Source organism: Pempheris klunzingeri, chromosome 7 (assembly GCF_042242105.1).
Source record: "Pempheris klunzingeri isolate RE-2024b chromosome 7, fPemKlu1.hap1, whole genome shotgun sequence".
Classification (NCBI taxonomy): Eukaryota; Metazoa; Chordata; class Actinopteri; order Acropomatiformes; family Pempheridae; genus Pempheris; species Pempheris klunzingeri.
In genome coordinates this window covers 8,451,391-8,468,470 of record NC_092018.1, presented here as the reverse complement: position 1 = coordinate 8,468,470, position 17,080 = coordinate 8,451,391, and the positions used below count along the sequence as shown (strand labels likewise).

At 40.9% G+C, this 17,080-nt stretch overlaps 1 protein-coding gene across 1 annotated transcript in view; it reads right to left on the bottom strand.

The window, feature by feature from the left end:
- Window positions 1–2,059: 2,059 nt before the first annotated feature.
- ipo11 (importin 11) overlaps window positions 2,060–17,080 on the bottom strand; it is a 116,200-nt gene continuing 101,179 nt past the window's right edge. The window contains exon 30 of the mRNA XM_070834330.1: window positions 2,060–4,021. Within this exon, the coding sequence (XP_070690431.1) occupies window positions 3,857–4,021 (165 nt within the window). The 3' untranslated portion in view covers window positions 2,060–3,856. The remainder of the gene's footprint in view (window positions 4,022–17,080) is intronic.

Below are 17,080 nucleotides of genomic sequence, written 5' to 3'. Positions count from 1 at the left end.
TAACATTTGGCTTTATCTGTCAGCATTATACACACAAGCACACACTCCACATGGTGCTATTTATGCATAACGTGCAGCAGTTGGTCTCATGTCAGAGCTATTTGAATAGAGACAGAATGGGTTACGGAGTTTAAAACCAATTGTTAGTTGCCTCCATACAACTGTCTCACTTACACCATGAAACTCATTAATCAGAGGCCCAAGGTGTGACACTTTAATCAGTGGACTTTTCACATCCCTGTAACACTCTTCAGTGACATACCTGTGGTACCGATACACCTACTCGAAAGGCACGCTGTACGGCCGTGTAATGATCGCACATGCTTAGAGCCTCAGCTTTTAATTACAGGCTTCCACAGGCAGACAAGAGCCGCCACTTCTAATCACAATCAATGCACAGAGACAAATAGGCACTCAGTCACCCTCACACTGTCACAGATACTTTCCTTCCACAAAAGCCCTCACACAATCAGAGTGGCAGGTAACTGTCAAAGCAGAGGAAACGAAGGACATGTTCAAAATATTCTTAAAGCAAACACTTTCACACATGCATATTATGTAAGTCAAAAAAGCATTTTTTTTAAGGCAGGCACACACGAGAATGGCCAGTTTGAAGCTCAAAAGCTCGAGAAAAAGATTTCATTGACTACTGATGCTTTGCCTAAAATGTTTAGAACACTTAGACCATCCTGGGAAATGCTTTGATTAATGTCTATAAATGCAGGTGCATAAATAAGAACATTAAAAATCATCCAGGTTTTGGAAAAAAAACATGCTGCTGTGTAATGGTGATCTTTTAAGTGGGGAAACTAATTCAATGAACAATGTAGAACGAAGTTCTACATTAAGACTTGCTGCTCTCCCCCGCCGCGCATTTCACGGGATAGCTAACACAAGCAACAGTCTACCTGTGGCTCTTGTCCGTCCCTAAAGGACTACACAGGCACTAAGTGTAGTAGCAGAGAGGATGAACAAGAGTGGGAGAAGAAAAATGAATAGCCGAGTTCCTTGGAGTAATAGTGCTGGGGAGGAAGAAAAGGCAGGGCGGGAAGTGAAGATGGGTGTAGAATCCTCAATCGTCTCTTTACACTGTAAGCCACTCAAGTGACTAGTCGGCAGGAGCGCTTTTATTCTCGAGCACTTAAGAAAAATGGGTCAGTGCTGGTCACCGCTGCCTTTGTTTTCTTGCCAAGAAAAAACTGTTTGTACCGAAATTTATGGAGTTCTGTAGTTATGAGCAGCAGCACTGCTGGTGCGACAGACACAAATGTAGCCATTAAAGAAGTCTCTCTCTTACTACTAGTGTTATTATTACGGTGACAGTTGCTGACACCTGCAGCATTTACAGAGTTCCCTGAGAGAAAAAACAGTATATGGAAAAAGCAATACATGTCTCGACAACTGCTGGATGAATTGTCAAATAAAGAAAGTCTAAAGTCTAATGACATTTGATTCACACTTTCATGACTCCCACAGGATGAACTGTGATCCCTTATGTTATCACCTTATTTTTTTTTCATGTAGCACCATCATCAGGTCAAAATTGTATTTTTGCCTCATACTTTGATTTATGATCACATACCAAAGAGCTCGGCTGTACATTATACTTGTGAAACATTGTTAATATTGCCATTATGAGCATGTTGGCAATGCTGACATTTTGCTCACAGCCTCACAGAGCCACTAACATGGCTGTAGACTCTAATCTTGTTTCCCCATTCCCAGTCAATTTGTTTCCCTCCCTTTCTCTGGGTACTCCCATGCACATTTTCCAATTAGAGCAATTACCTCTCTATTTATCTCCCTATTATCTGACCAACCGCTTTCCTCTTTTTCTGAGGTCACTCCCGAGCTGCTCATAGCTTGGACATCCAACACGCTGCTGCATCCAGAGCTAACAGTCTGTCTTCAATCCATCACCCAGTTATTAAACTTGATATTGGTGCCGGTGCCATTTTGTTGTAATCTGCTTGAAATAATCAAACTCCAAAGAATTGGACAACAGGTAATGCTTCCTAATATCAGTCATGGAAATACACGGACTAATATTTTGGCTGATAACTGCATTTTATTGAAGGCTTTGGAAAAAGCAACAAGGATTATTTCCCACCAAAACATAACCAAACATCTCTCTACTGCGTGTTGTGTTCTAAACTTCATAGTTATCATCATCAACAGAATACGAGTACAGAAATCCTCTACTGTAAGAAATTAACGTTATAGTAAGAAAGGTCTTTTCAGTTTCAAGGATAGGTAAGGCTGAAAGCATAAGGCTGTGATTCTGACTGCTACTCAACTCTATCACAGTGTCAAAAGAGCTAGTGTCAGGATTGACCAACCTAATGAGAGCAAACGAAACCATATTAATCCATCAGCTCCCGAAGAAGAGATTATGAAGGCAGAGTGACCCCTGGTACATCATACCGACAGTACAGGTCCACATTCCAATTGTAAAAATGTATTCAACTACTAAAGAACTTAAGTAATTTATCATCTTTCTTTATAATATAGTCTTCCAAATAATCAATTCTTCTGAGAAAACCTACCGGAAAAATTGGTTCCTCTGTCAAATCAAATATCAAAGCTTTATCTCTATCACTAAAAACAACAGGTCAAATCAGAAAAACTGGCAGGGCAGCTACACACAACATGATGTATTTTGACTCAAAGTCAACGTGGCTCACAATGCGACTTCTTTTAGTAGCCACTAAGGTCAGAACACATCAAATTCCTTAAAATGAAATCGTTAAGACACGACCTAATGGCATGTCACTGTTGCAGTCAGTATTTTGTACAAGTTAGCACTGAGACATGAAATGCAGCAACAATTCAAGATGAGGGTCTTAATGCAGCTAAAGTCTAATTAGCACAATCCTGCTGCACTGCTCCAAGGCCTTCTACCACTGTGTTTAAGTCCAATGATGTGAGAAAAAGATGAAAACACGTGAAACAGTTTTTGGTTATTAAAGTGCTCCGACACACCATCAATTAGCAGCAGTATGTATGTACATATAAATGTGGTTCAGCACTCTTACAAATCAACCATTTAAAAATCACCCATTTTACAGTCAAAAAAAAAATTCCCTCTGACCCAACTCAAAAAGAAAGATCTAGTTCTCTCAGTAGTTACTTCAACTTGACTTCTGGTTATGACAAAATTATTATTTTTCTTTAAAATGGAAGAGAAATGAACACAAAGTAAAAACAAACTAAAAAGTAAAATATCATGCAGAATATCATCCATACTTTACATACGTACAAAATTTCTTTTTTTTTCTCCTTTAAGAATAGATTCTGTAAACACTGCTTTAGGTCCTTTAGGTATGGTTTTATCCACATTTCTGCTACAATCTGTACGTTTCTCCATAGAAAATAGTCCAAGTCTCCACCTCTGGCACCTGCAGGTGATCTTTCCTTTATACTCCTCAAACCTCTAAACTTTATTACCATCTGTCGAATTTTCTACCCGATCCACGTTAAAACCCCAGAAAGAGAAGAAACTAGAAGGATTGAGTGGAAGCTCTAGTGTGGTGATGATTTTATGTGGGTGTTTTAAAATGTGAAGGTATTTTGACATTTTTAAGTACCCACATAGACCCCATCTTGATAAAAAAAGGATGAGAAGGAACCAAGATAATAGGGAAAGGGACGAAGGGGTGTTAGCTGAGAACAGTCGACAAGGCTAGGTCTGATTATAGATAAGGCATAGCATGGGTGGAGCTGGGGAAGGTTTGGATTAGGAGTCCACACATTGGGCAGATTGTTTAGCTTTTCCAGTACATTTTCAAAAATGAGGGGATGAGGGCAGCATTGGGCAAAATGGTTGTGTAAGGTAGTGAAGGATTGCGGATGTGATTCAGAGGCCTTGGAGGAACTCCTGGAGCTGCCTGACGAGCTCTGTGTCCACCGTCTCCATCAGTGCTCCGAAACCTTGGTCACCCATCATGGCCTGCTGTGCCTTCAGCTTCTCATAGACAAACTGCTGGAGAGAAACGCTGTGTACCGGGTCCTCCAGGGCCAACTGTGGTGGGAAAAAGAAAATTGAGAGTGGAAAAATTACAGTGAGGATAGTTAGCCACTAAGGATGACTTTCCAAGACAGCCTTTGAAATACCATGGGTTATAGAGATGTTAAATTCACAGACAGTAAATGAGTGCTTCATATAACACTGTTAGACATGTGCTACATTGACTTACTATTCAACCAAATTGATATTCCCATTGGTGTTGTTACATGCTGAATTCCAAATTAAAGGTACAATTGTATTAGGGTAACAGAATAGTAAGTTAGTTAGTTAAAAATATGTTAAGATAATTATTGTTCAGTCAAATGTCTAAATAAAATACTTTTCAAGTGGCATCATTTCTTGAACAAAATGCTGTTCAAGTTTCCTTCTCCTCTCCTGAGCTATTACAGTGAGTATTTTGGCAGCAATTAAAGGTTTGGTTCTACTTATAATTTGCACTGTTGTAACAAATCTGGATTTGGGGATTTCCCTTTTGTCTCATTGTTCCTTGCAGATTTGCTCAAGCAAATATCTTGATTCAAGTCTGGTTTTGGCTGCGTTAGAATTGAGCGTTCACATTATTGCTCCGTAGGCATTCCAGGTTTTAATTTGTAAGCAGTAACTGCTTAGGTGAGATCTTTCTACCGTGATTCAGTCTTCATACACTGTCCAGCTCCTCCCAAATCTAGCAATGCATTAGAGCTGAGGAAAGGTCATTTTTTGACCAAAAGGGAAGGGAAGCAACTCAGACATGCTACCATTTCCAACTTTGACATGTACATCCAACATAAAACTAGCGCTTGAGGAAATGATTCAGTATATGCAACCGCTGCCATTCATCATACGCAGAAGACAGCACAGGGAAAATAATCCTTGACAATAGAGTAAAAAAGCAAGGAAAGGTTGGATGGCTGACTAGAGCCAACACATTTCCGTGGGCAAGCACACTGTCATTTATTTCCTGTGGAGTGAAGCAGGGGCAGAGGCAGACACCGCAGCACGGAAGAGCCTGTAAATAAACTAGAGGTGCATACGTGCACTGTGAACACCATTCACCAATCAAAACTTTCTTATCTACAGTGTTGTCAACTTTTAAAACAATTTGTTATTTAACGTAAACTGACACTTTCTGTATCATGCAATTTTTCTCTGAATTTAAATCTACATGGCTGTGTATTTGTATCTATGTTTGCAGAGCTTGATTCTGGCTCACTCATTTGAGTTTGCTTTGATTTCCCCACAGATTAATTATTGTTATTATGTGATGTTGCTTGACCCTCCTCCACCAACCTTTTGAAAGCAGGTCAGCGTACTGAACGACACAAAAACAAACTCCCTCAGTGACTGAATCTACTTTATAATCTATGATACACAAACTTGACATTTGGGGATGTTTGAGCACTTTTACTCATGCAAACCTAGAAGAGTCTTACAAAACCCCCTGAAAAAAATGTGGGTCCTTTGAGAGGCAGAATATTACAATGGGAACTCTTGGTCTCTGGCCAATCACTGGAAAGAATACTTGTCATGCTAATTAGTTCTTTGTCATTACAGCGCAATCAAACTAGTGAAGAGTGGCTGTTGGAGAGTAGCTTAATGAAAAAGCTGTCATCTAACCTACGTAATTACCTGCAGCACAAGGACCTGCTGGAAGTGTGTGTGTGTTTGGTGCCTTATATTAAGGTCTTTGTGAGCATTTCTTAATCACTGTGATTGTAACATTAATGACGCACGTCTGCATAAACCCCAATATTATTAGTTAATAGTTCTGGTTAATAGTTCAGGTTATTACAAGTCTGTAATAATAATAATAATAATAATACAATAACAGTACAATAAAACATTAACAATGATACCAACAAAGTTAATGCAAATTAAAAATGATGGGTCTTTAACTTCTTTTTAGAAATCCAAGGGGAGTTTTCTATTCTAAGGTCCATGGAGAAGCTGTTCAGTTTAAGGCCATACAGTGGTGTGAAAAAGTATTTGCCCCCTTACAGATTTTTTCTGTTTTTGCTTTTTTGTCACACTTATATGTTTCAGATCATCAAACCAATTTTAATATCAGACAAAGATGACCTGAGTAAATACAAAAAGCAGTTTTTAAATGATGATTTCATTTATTAAGGGAAAAAAGCTATCCAAACCAACCTGGCCCTATGTGAAAAAGTAATTGCCCCCTAAACCTAATAACTGGTTGTGCCACCCTTGGCGGCAACAACTGCAACCAAGCCTTTGCAATAACTGGCGATGAGTCTTTCACATCGCTGTGGGGGAATTTTGGCCCACTCTTCTTTGCAGAATTGTCTTAATTCAGCCACATTGGAGGGTTTTCGAGCATGAATGGCCTGTTTAAGGTCATGCCACAGCATCTCAATTGGATTTAAGTCCGGACTTGGACTAGGTCACTCCAAAACCTTCACTTTGTTTTTTTTGAGCTATTCAGAGGTGGACTTGCTGGTGAGCTTCGGATCATTGTCCTGCTGCATAACCCAAGTGCGCTTGTGCTTAAGGTCACGAACTGATGGCCGGACATTCTCCTTCAGGATTTTCTGGTAGAGAGCAGAATGCATGGTTCCATCAATTACGACAAGTTGTCCAGGTCCTGAAGCAGCAAAGCAGCCCCAGACCATCACACTACCACCACCATGTTTGACTGTCGGTATGATGTTCTTTCTCCGAAATGCTGTGTTAGTTTTACGCCAGATGTAACGGGACGCACACCTTCCAAAAAGTTCCACTTTTGTCTCGTCAGTCCACAGAATATTTTCCCAAAAGTGTGGGGGATCATCAAGATGTTTTTTAGCAAGTGTGAGATGTGCCTTTATGTTCCTTTTGGTCAGCAGTGGTTTTCACCTTGGAACTCTCCCATGGAGGCCATTTTTGCCCAGTCTCTGTCTTATTGCTGAATCATGGACACTGACCTTAACTGAGGCAAGTGAGGCCTGCAGTGCTTTAGATGTTGTTTGGGCTTCTTTTGTGACCTCCTGCATGAGACGTTGATGCACTCTTGGAGTAATTTTGGTAGGCCGGTAGTCCTGGGAAGGTTCACCACTGCTCCATGTTTTCTCCATTCGGGGATAATGGCTCTCACCGTGGTTCGCTGGAGTCCCAAGGCCTTAGAAATGGCTTTGTAACCCTTTCCAGACTGATAGATGTCAATAACTTTGTTTCTTGTCTGTTCTTGAATTGTTTTAGATCGGGGCATGATGTGTTGCATTTTGAGATCTTTCAGCCTACTTCATGTTGTCTATTTAAGTGATTTCTTGATTCTACAGCTCTGGCAGTAATCAGGCCTGGGTGTGGCAAGTGAAATTGAACTCAGCTTTCAAAAATGTGGTTAATCACAGTTAATTCATGATTTAACAAGGAGGGGGCAATTACTTTTTCACATAGGGCCAGGTTGGTTTGGTTTTTCACACCACTGTAAAAACTGAAAGTGGCCTCACCAAATTTCTTGTGGGACACTTTAGGATCTCCTAAAAGAAAGGCAGTCAAATTTCTCTTTCTGAGGCATAAAATGAAAGATGGTTACTGATATATGAAGGTGCTAGAATATGTGAGTCATTGAAGATGAGTAAAAAAAACTTCAAAATTAATTCAAAAAGATGAGGATGGCCACTGTAGTAATGCGAGCACAGGGGAATGTGATCTTTTTATTCATTTATTTTTTTGTATCCTGACTGGAGTGATCTGAATTAATTGTAGTTTTCTTAAAGATGCTTTAAGGACACTGGTAAAAGAAGAGTTGCAATAATTTTAGCATCTTGTATTGTACTGTAGGTTTAGTGTGCAATGTCTCAACAATGTGTCCAACTAAAGAGGACTGTGCACATCATAAATACTAAATGCCATTCTACACAATGTCAAAGAAATAAAGTATTAAAACAAAAAGATAAAGAAAAAAAGTGTGTGCATGTAATAGCATGTGCATAGGAGCACTTCTAAGAGTGTTTTCAGTGGTTGTGTAAATTGAAAACGATACTACAAAGAAAAAATATAACAGATGTTAAATTGAAAGAAACAGCAGAATATAAACAGAATGCTATGGGTAGACGTGAGCTGAAAGGCAGAACGTTTTAGATAGCCAACAACAGAGAACTGAGATAAAGAGGACACCTGCTGTGCTGAGACTCTGCGCACAAGACAAAGCATAGATACAAACCAAGAGCGGAAGCTACCAATAAGAACAATACGCACAATCAACCTCCTTCCCCTGGGGAAAAACAGAGGCAGATGAGAAGATAAGAAAGGAAAGAACAAAGGAGGAACGAGGCAAGAAGGTGAAAGGAAAGACGCTGTCGGGATGTTTGATTGACGGACAAGTAAGAAGGTGCAAAGGAAAGTAAAGAAAGTGGCAACATGGAAACTCAAATGCAACAAGAGAAAGGAATATTGTCAAGTGCAAGAAAAGATGCTACCAGAAAATGGCCCGATGAAGTTTGTAGCAGAGACCACCGAAAAGAAAGCAAGTGACGGAAAACAAAATGACGTGGGACGCAGAGAGGGTTAGCAATCACAGCTGTACCTCATTGTTCAGGACAAAGAGGAGGAGGAAAGAGAGGAGTGGGCAGTGTGAGAGGAGGCAGAGAAAGATGAAGAGAGTCAGATGACATGAAATGACAGGGCCTGCAAAAGCCCTCTAATGCAGTCCCTGGTCTACTGCTGTCCTTTTCCAAGGCAAACACAGTAAAGAGTCCCATGTCACTGCTGTAAAAACATCAGTGTTGTTTAAACATCACCCAGTACGACACATGCATTCTGCCAACAATTTGTGCCAACAAATCAGATATGTTTATTTCTCTCAGCTGTGGGAATGACAGGCCCACACAAAGGCAAGCACATTCGAATGTAAAACCAGCTACATATCTCCATGGTATGTTGCGCACACCAGAAATGGTGAGAACTAAATGTTTCTTTGTCCTTGAACAATGGGCTCCCTATCTGACCTCAGTTTCCCAGAGTCCTTTAGTTTCACACGTGTGCTAAACGCACCCCTGGCCCCAGCTTTCCAGCCACCATTGGCCAAAGGGTGGCACATTACCCTACAACCTCAGGTCAACAAAACCAGAGCTCCCCCACTGCTCTTGCTCTCTCTCACTTCTCATCTGGACCCCTGAAGGTCCAACTCTCTCTTTCACCTCGCTCTCTCCTTGCCTGGACCCTGCAGGGTCCATTCCCACCTCAGCTCTCTTCCCCTGGGGGCTGCTGGAGCCCAGCTCAAGCACCTCATCTCACTTGGGCCCCCTGAGGGTCCAGTTCCAAGCCTGCAGCGACATCACGTCCTGCCTGAACCGCATTTCTCAGCGCCGGCAGGTATGTCTCAAAGTCTGCCAGCTGATCTTCAAAGCAACAGGAGCACAACAGCAAGTTAGCACAGAGTTGCTAACTAGCAAGGAACAAACGAGGGACCTGTTTCCTCCAGCCTGCAACCAGGACAACAAGGACAAAGAACCACAAGCCTTCTTCCAGCCTGACTAATCAACAGATTGGCTGGCTAAGAAAGCAGCACACTGAAAGAGCGGTAACAAACTAACTGGGCATATACATTGCATAGGATAACTGTACGCATGGCTAAGCAATGGTTTAACCTTGTTAATGTATTGGTTTTGATTTGCTTTAATGTTAACTGAGTTTGATTATTGTGATGTGTTGTAGTTTACAGTATAGCCACACAGTGTCACAAAGCCACAGGCTTTGCAAGCAACTAACCACCCTTTCCTAACCTGGCACCTTTATCCTACACACTCACAAATTCAGCTTTAGAAACAGGCCTCAACCGAGAGACAAAGCTGACAAAAACAGCACATTGCTTCGTCTTCCTCTGACCCACACACCAGGGGGTCTGGTTTGTAGGGAGTCACTATTTGGTTCTCCCACCTTTTTGTAGTCCTCCATCTTACCTTCTTTTGCATATTCACATGTACACACCCCCTCACACACACACACCCACACACACCCTATTGTTTGTTAGCTAGATACATTTAGTTAGATTGTTTGTATGTTCAACTTTGTTATGGTTTAATAAATGTTTTAATACACATGCTGTCTTCTTTAATGTTGTACAAGAGTGAATATTGCCAACCTCTACTCTGTCAAGAACTCAGAAATCCTTCAACCAGCTATTGATACGTTAATTTTGGTTGTAGTTAAGTTAATTATTAATCATAATACCAAATTGATAGTTCAGTTATTTTGATGAGACTGAATCAGTGAAATTGGTTGTGGAAGCAGTGCACACAGAAGCAGAAGATGCGCAAGCGGTCCAGCTTGTTAGCTCAATAAAAAGCTAACAGGCCGCCGATTCTGTCACTCTTCCTGGCAAATGCCCTCCCTCTGGACAACAAAATGAACTTAATGCGTCTGAGGCTGGGGGTAACTCGGGAGATGAACTGTGTCTAATGGAAACCTGGCTAATCAACAACATGCCGATCTCACCCTTCTAAATGAATGGTCTGCACTCTTCCGAATGGACTGTCCGGTGTGCACAGAGCCATCCCCCGCCTCTCCGACCACAACTCCATCATGCTGGTCTCTGTCTACCGTCCCCTACTAAAATGGACGGTCACCATGTGGACCAGTGCTACAGGACTGCTTTCAGTGCACAGATTGACAGGTCCTCAGGCAGCTACATGTGAGGTAGATGTGGATCTGGAGGAATCTCTGTTCTCAGCTTCATCTCCAAGTGTGCTGACCACCGCCAAGACAGTAACCATCCACCCAAACCAGAAACCCTGGTTGAACGCAGAGGTCGGAGCTCTGCTGAAAGTTGGGGAAACTGCATTCAGGCCAGGTGATGCATCAGCACTCAGAGTAGCTTGGAGAGAGCTGACTGGAGGCATGAAGAGGGCCAAAGCCACATATGGCCATAAAATCTAGGGTTATGTCTCTATTAACGACCCCTGGAGCATGTGGAAGGGCATTAAGTGCATCACAGACCCCTTTCTGCCTGATGCCCTCAACAAGTTCAGCCTGCCTTGAGGACTCCAACAACCCCCCCAGCACAAGACTGTGCTCTGCTGCAGAGAGGAAGGCGCTGCAGAGGGTGGTGAAGGCTGCATAGAGGATTGTGGGGAACAGCCTACCCACCACCACAGACATTTACACCAGCAGATGCAGGAAGAGGGCCGTCTGCATCATGAAGGACTCCACCCACCCTGCACACTCACTCTTCAGCCCTCTCCCCTCAGGCAGGAAGCTGCAGAGCATCTGGAGCAGGCCCAGACTGAGGAACAGCTTCTTTCCAGAAGGTGGTGGTGCTCTGTAGCTACCCCTGATACCTGCAACTACAGACACTTTACACTTCTGCAGATCTACCTCACAGGACATTTCACTTTATAACCTGGCCAACTGCATTTTTCACACATACTTATTAATCACTGTGGGGGCAACTTTTCCGTGTGGGGTGCTGGAGGTTAGGAGATGAGTTTAGACTCACGGTACAAAAAAAAGCACTCTCAGAGATCCTGTAATCCGTTCCTTGATGTACATTTATTGAAAGTTACGTCAACAAATAAACTCTGAGGTTGACTTTTTCGTCAAAATTAAATTCTTATTAATTAAACAAAAGAACAACTCAAAATTAAGACCTGTGGTCATAAATCTGTTTGTCGTCTTCCTTCCAACACAAAAGAAATCCCCCAGCTGTCTCCTGTCAGCTGATTATAATGCAGGACGGGGCGGAGGAAGGAGATGACCAGCGCCAGATACGCTAGAATAATCCTAGCAATGCAACGTTTCTCTAAATCTAAAGTTGATGATGATCGATCAGAAAATATATCATTAACAATGCATGATCCAAATACAACTCAGAAATATAAATACAAATTAATTTCTGTGTTGGCTCCAACATAGATGCTTGTTTTTATAGTGCTTTAATAGTGCTCCGGTTGATCTATTCTCTGGCTTATAACTGGGACCAGAGTACTTAAAGAATAATAAAGATCCTTGAATATTTTCCTCGTTTATCAAAGTGGTGGCCCAAAATCTGGGTCTATTTTTTTACCTACTGACCTATTAAACCTGTTCTTTTATTACCATCCTTTTCTCCTTACCACACAATTCCTCTTATAGTTATTTTCTTACCGCAATAGGCTGCTCTATTCAGTGGAAAAGCATTTTCATGCTGTAGCACAGGACATTAAAGGAAGTCAAGTCAGGCAGGCAATTGCTAACTGGAGTTAATGATGCAACAACCTGTACTTTTCCAGCCTTTATCTCATATCCCATGGTGCCTCATGTCTAACTCCTAGCACACAAATATGATTTGTGAGTGTGTGCGTGTGTGTGTGAGCACACACACTTCAGAGTGATGTAATGAGCTGTGGGACTGTATGATGTACTGAAGTGTAAACTAAGAACTGTGGGGGGATGCTGACAGTGTGGGGTTCAGAGGATTATACTGCGGTCAGATGTTAATTTCAGCAGCTAATTTATGACACATCATCTATAGGCTTTGACAGCCAGTCGCCCTCAGCAACACTGACTAGACTTGCAAGCTGCTCTCAAGTGGTCAAATTTGACTCCAAGCACCATGCTGTTCAAGGCGAGTGATTCTGGACACATGTTTTAATGGCTTCACCCTTACATAAGACAATAAATCCAAGAGCTGCTTGACAATGCAAAATAGAATTTTTTTTTTTGTGGATTTAGATGTGTAGACTCGTTGGTTGGACAGTTTGTTCTTGTCTGGGTCAGATGGTGCTGACAGTCAGGATATAAAACCATACAGTGTATGGTGGTGCATGGTGTATGTTGACTCTAATCATTGACCTTCTCATCTAGTCGCTACACAGCCTTCCTGTCTCAACCTGGTTTTTCCTTGTTCCTTGCTTTCCATGTTTACTCAGTTGTTGTGTATGTGCACTTCTTTGACTGTCGAGACAAAAAAAAAAAACAACTGAAAAATGGTAGAAATAGACTTCAGGTGTGTATGCAGCTGTCATTCATGGTGAAAATCTTCAAAATATTTGGTTAATTTGAGCCTATTTAACGTTAAAAATTATTAAATCTTGGAAAAAGCATGAGCTAACTACTGTACATATAGCATCTCCTAAAATCAAAAGTTCACTCACATTTCTCACAATAAAAGAATTGACTATAAAGTAATATTAAATTGAAAATCAAGGCACTTCATGCAGAACTTGGAAATAACTGTCAGTAAGAAAGCATTAAAAGCATTAATCAACAACTTCCACTGACATTCCCACGTTTTCCCTACAAGTTTTTCTTTAACAAGGAAATGTCTTTTTCAAGAGCAACAGTATGTTTCTCCTATAAAGGACAGGATGCACCCACTAGGTTATTGAAAATATGGCAGTCTGATCCCCAGGAGGAGATAGAACAAGAGAGACAAAGAACGATTTTGTGTGTTAAGCACTAACTATCTGAATAGAAATGCTTCGGGATGACGATGATTTTACAAACTGAAAGGATGTCATTTGCTCAGCTGGTTGAAATTGGACAACTCAAATTGTGTTTCACATAATTTGAGTTGTCCACAAGAGAAGTTTTACATTTTAAAGTTTGAATTGTCAGGGAGATGAAACGAGAGAGTAATCTGGGTGCGTGGATGTGTGATCAAAAGATGAATGCAACAGAAAGATAGGGGGAGGAGTAGATGTGCAATGAACAAAGAGAAGAAAGGAGTGTTTTGCCCTGTAGAGAAGTGTAGGTACAACGTTATACTAAGCCGAGTGAAAACAAGTGAGAAAAAAGACGACCGAGTCATGAACTGAAGGACAAAAGCAATCTGCATGAAGATTACAAGCAAAGGCAACCTGATGGTGCACAGACCAAATATTTCTGTCAAGGCTAAAATGCAGGGGAAGAAAGATGAGGCTGGTAGAGGCTTGGGAAAGAAGAGAAATGGAGCAATGATGAGAGGAAAGGAGTGATGATGAGTGGAAGGGATAGAGGAAGAGTGACATGCCCCCTGCTGTGGCTCACTGATAAAGAAGCACTGGTCTCCATGCCTCGGAGAGAGGAGAAGATAAATGAGAGGCAGGATGAAAAGAAGAGAAAGGCCGATGAGATGTGAAGAAAGTGGAAGGGGTTTGGTAGTTGCTTAGTGAGCAGATGAAGAGAGGAAAAAAAAGCAGAGAAGACAGAATAGAGAAGTAGGCATGATGTACTAAGAAGAAACTAGAATTACTGCTGTGGTTGCATGCTTCTGCCAGCCAATCAAGTTGTAGTTTACATCCATGTTTGTCCAGACTCATATATGCAGTGAAGATTTTGAAGGAATTTTTTCTCATCCGAGTTGAAGGTCCAAGGATAGAGGATGCTGTTTGCTGTACAGACTGTGAGGCAAATTAGGAATACATGAATAAAACTGATTTGACTTGATTTTGTTAAGCTTCAAGGTGGGCACCCAAGATTAGTGTCACCAATTCAGTATCCACCCACATGTGAAATGTGATAACAATCTATGGTGTTGTATTGTTAAGCCATTAAATAATGGCCACAATACAACTTTTGCAGAGCGTTGATGTCACAGTGAAGTTGACCTTTGACCTTGGATATAAAATGTCATCACTTCATCATTTTATCCTAATAGACATTTGTGTGAAATTTTGTCATAACTAGCAAATAAATTCTCGAGTTTTGGCCAAAAATGGTCTCAGTGACGTTGATCTTTGACCACCATTATCTTGTAAGGTTATCTTCGAGTCCAAGTTTGTACCAAATTTGAAGCAATTCCGTGGAGGCGTTCCTGAGATGAATGGGATGGATGGACAGGCAAATGTAAATTATCTCATGTAAAATGCGATAATAGACAATTAAAATACATGCAGGCTAAAGTTGGTCCCTCTATACTGATATTCTAAATACTATATTGAGTTTGACAAAAATACTTTACCCTGAGGAGTTAGATATTATAAACAAATCAATACAGAAAAAGGTTTGCTGTTCCGAAAAATGAAAAAAAAGCACATTTTCACTAAATAGAATGTCAAGGATAAGTCTGGTGATGCTTTTTCTTCTTGCCAACAACTCCCACAAAATCTCTAAAACCAACAATTAATTGGTCCTACTATCAAAGTATTGTCTGTGCATTCAAAGCCTGATACAGCTAATTCATCTGTTCAACAGACTTTCATTGTTGTCCTATTGTTGAGACGTTCCTTCATAAACATGAATGCGAGCAGTGTAAGTCATCATGAGACAATCCCACACGCATCATCCCTGCTGCCAAATCCAGCGCTGAAAATAGTCCCAAACACATTCAGTATTTACTCCCGTGTGAGTAATGATTCCTAAAATCTACAGAACTGTTCATGCAAATTCTGTCAACTTTTTAAAAGTTTAAAGATGTACTTATAAATACTTATATAGACATACTTAACCCTTCATCGTGCAAGGGATCATATTTGGTAACTTAAGTGGGAGTTGGAGTGGGAAAATGCCCTCCCCTCTCCTCACCATGAGGCAAGTAGAACTACGAGATTTCTCCAAGCCAATCAGCGACAATCAGGTTACATGACAGACCGGCAAGAAACCATATATGGTAACTTCATTGACCTTGATTTTCACCATAAAATTTAATTGTTTTTGAAATACTCACAAGTAAAAAAGTCTTGTAATGACCACCAGTAATGGTCTAGGGTTGAAATTTTGAATTTCTAAGTATTTCAATGAGTGCCCTATAAAGGGTTAATAAGATTTATATCTTCCTAACGCATTGCTGGTTTACTCTATTCATGCGATTTGTTAAAAACGTAGAACATCACCAACCAGTAACCTTAAAATACCCATCACAACTGAAACATTTAAGGTGGCAAGTTATAGAGGAACTTCAGAGGTATGAATGTCTGTGATTATAAACGGCAAAGAATATGGGATGCAAAAGATTGTTTTGTATGCGTGTATGTCAGTGTGGAAGCATATGAGAGAGTGTGGCTAATTGATATTATGCATGCGAGTGAAAGTCTCCCTATGTGTGTATATGTGCTGGCAGAGCTGCAGTGGCCTGTTGGGAATGGGGCTGTTGAATACCCGAGTCTGACACTAATCCTATTACCTCAGGCTTCTCCTACTCCAACTCCTGCAAATATCACCCATCTACTGCTGTCCCCACATACACCGATTGCACGACACCTACATACTTCTGCTTACACACACATCTGCTGAAAAAAATCTCTGCTCCTACAAGTTTTGCCTCTCTCTTTCATAAAATGTAGCACAGTCTCTCCAGTCCACAAAGTATGCTGTGTCACACCTATACACTATGTGCAACAAATGAATTCACGAGACACACCAAATGAATACCACTCTCTCAACTAGAAAGTAAGCATAACAAAGCAAGAAATATGTAGAAATTCAATTTAAGGTAGGCAATGTACTTTAACAAACAAAAATACAAAACAGCCTGAAAGACAAACACAGCAGACATTGTACAACTGTTTCGCATTCGCATTCGCATTCGCATTCGTATTCGTATTACTTCCCATGACTAATAAACTGATCTTCATTTGTGAAATTGGCGGAGTTGCTCTTTGGTATTAATCTAAATTACAATAAACCCCATTAACCTCATGACTACATTACAGGGCTTCTAAATTGTCCCAATTATAACGCAGAATAGCATTTCTAAGTTCATGATCAATTTTCAATTACAAATCAAACGAATTTGCGTACATGGTCATGTTTTTGTGTTCACACCGTCTGAAAATAGTGTGTTTTTCTTTTTAAAAAAGACAGGTAGAGCAATATATCTGTGTTTTTAGCTTTACAGTGACGTGCTGATGTAAATGCACCATTTGATCCATACAGTCAGGATGTCTAATAACTGCATCTAGACTCTATCAGTGGCTTAGCACATCTGGACACGAGGGAGAGCACATGGGAGAAGTTTGCCTTGAGGGCTTTCTGCCAGAAAGCCTTAGGGTAACCCTCGCCTCTAAGCCTAATGCTATCCATTGAGGAAAGGGGTTGGATCTCTGGCACAAAGCCCCGAAAGCAGACTTCTCCCGAGTGCTGAGGAAGAGAGGAAGGAGATGACACAACATTGAGAATACATTTAGAGCACTCTCAGAACAGGGAGTGACAACTGCAGATTTCCCACTGATACTG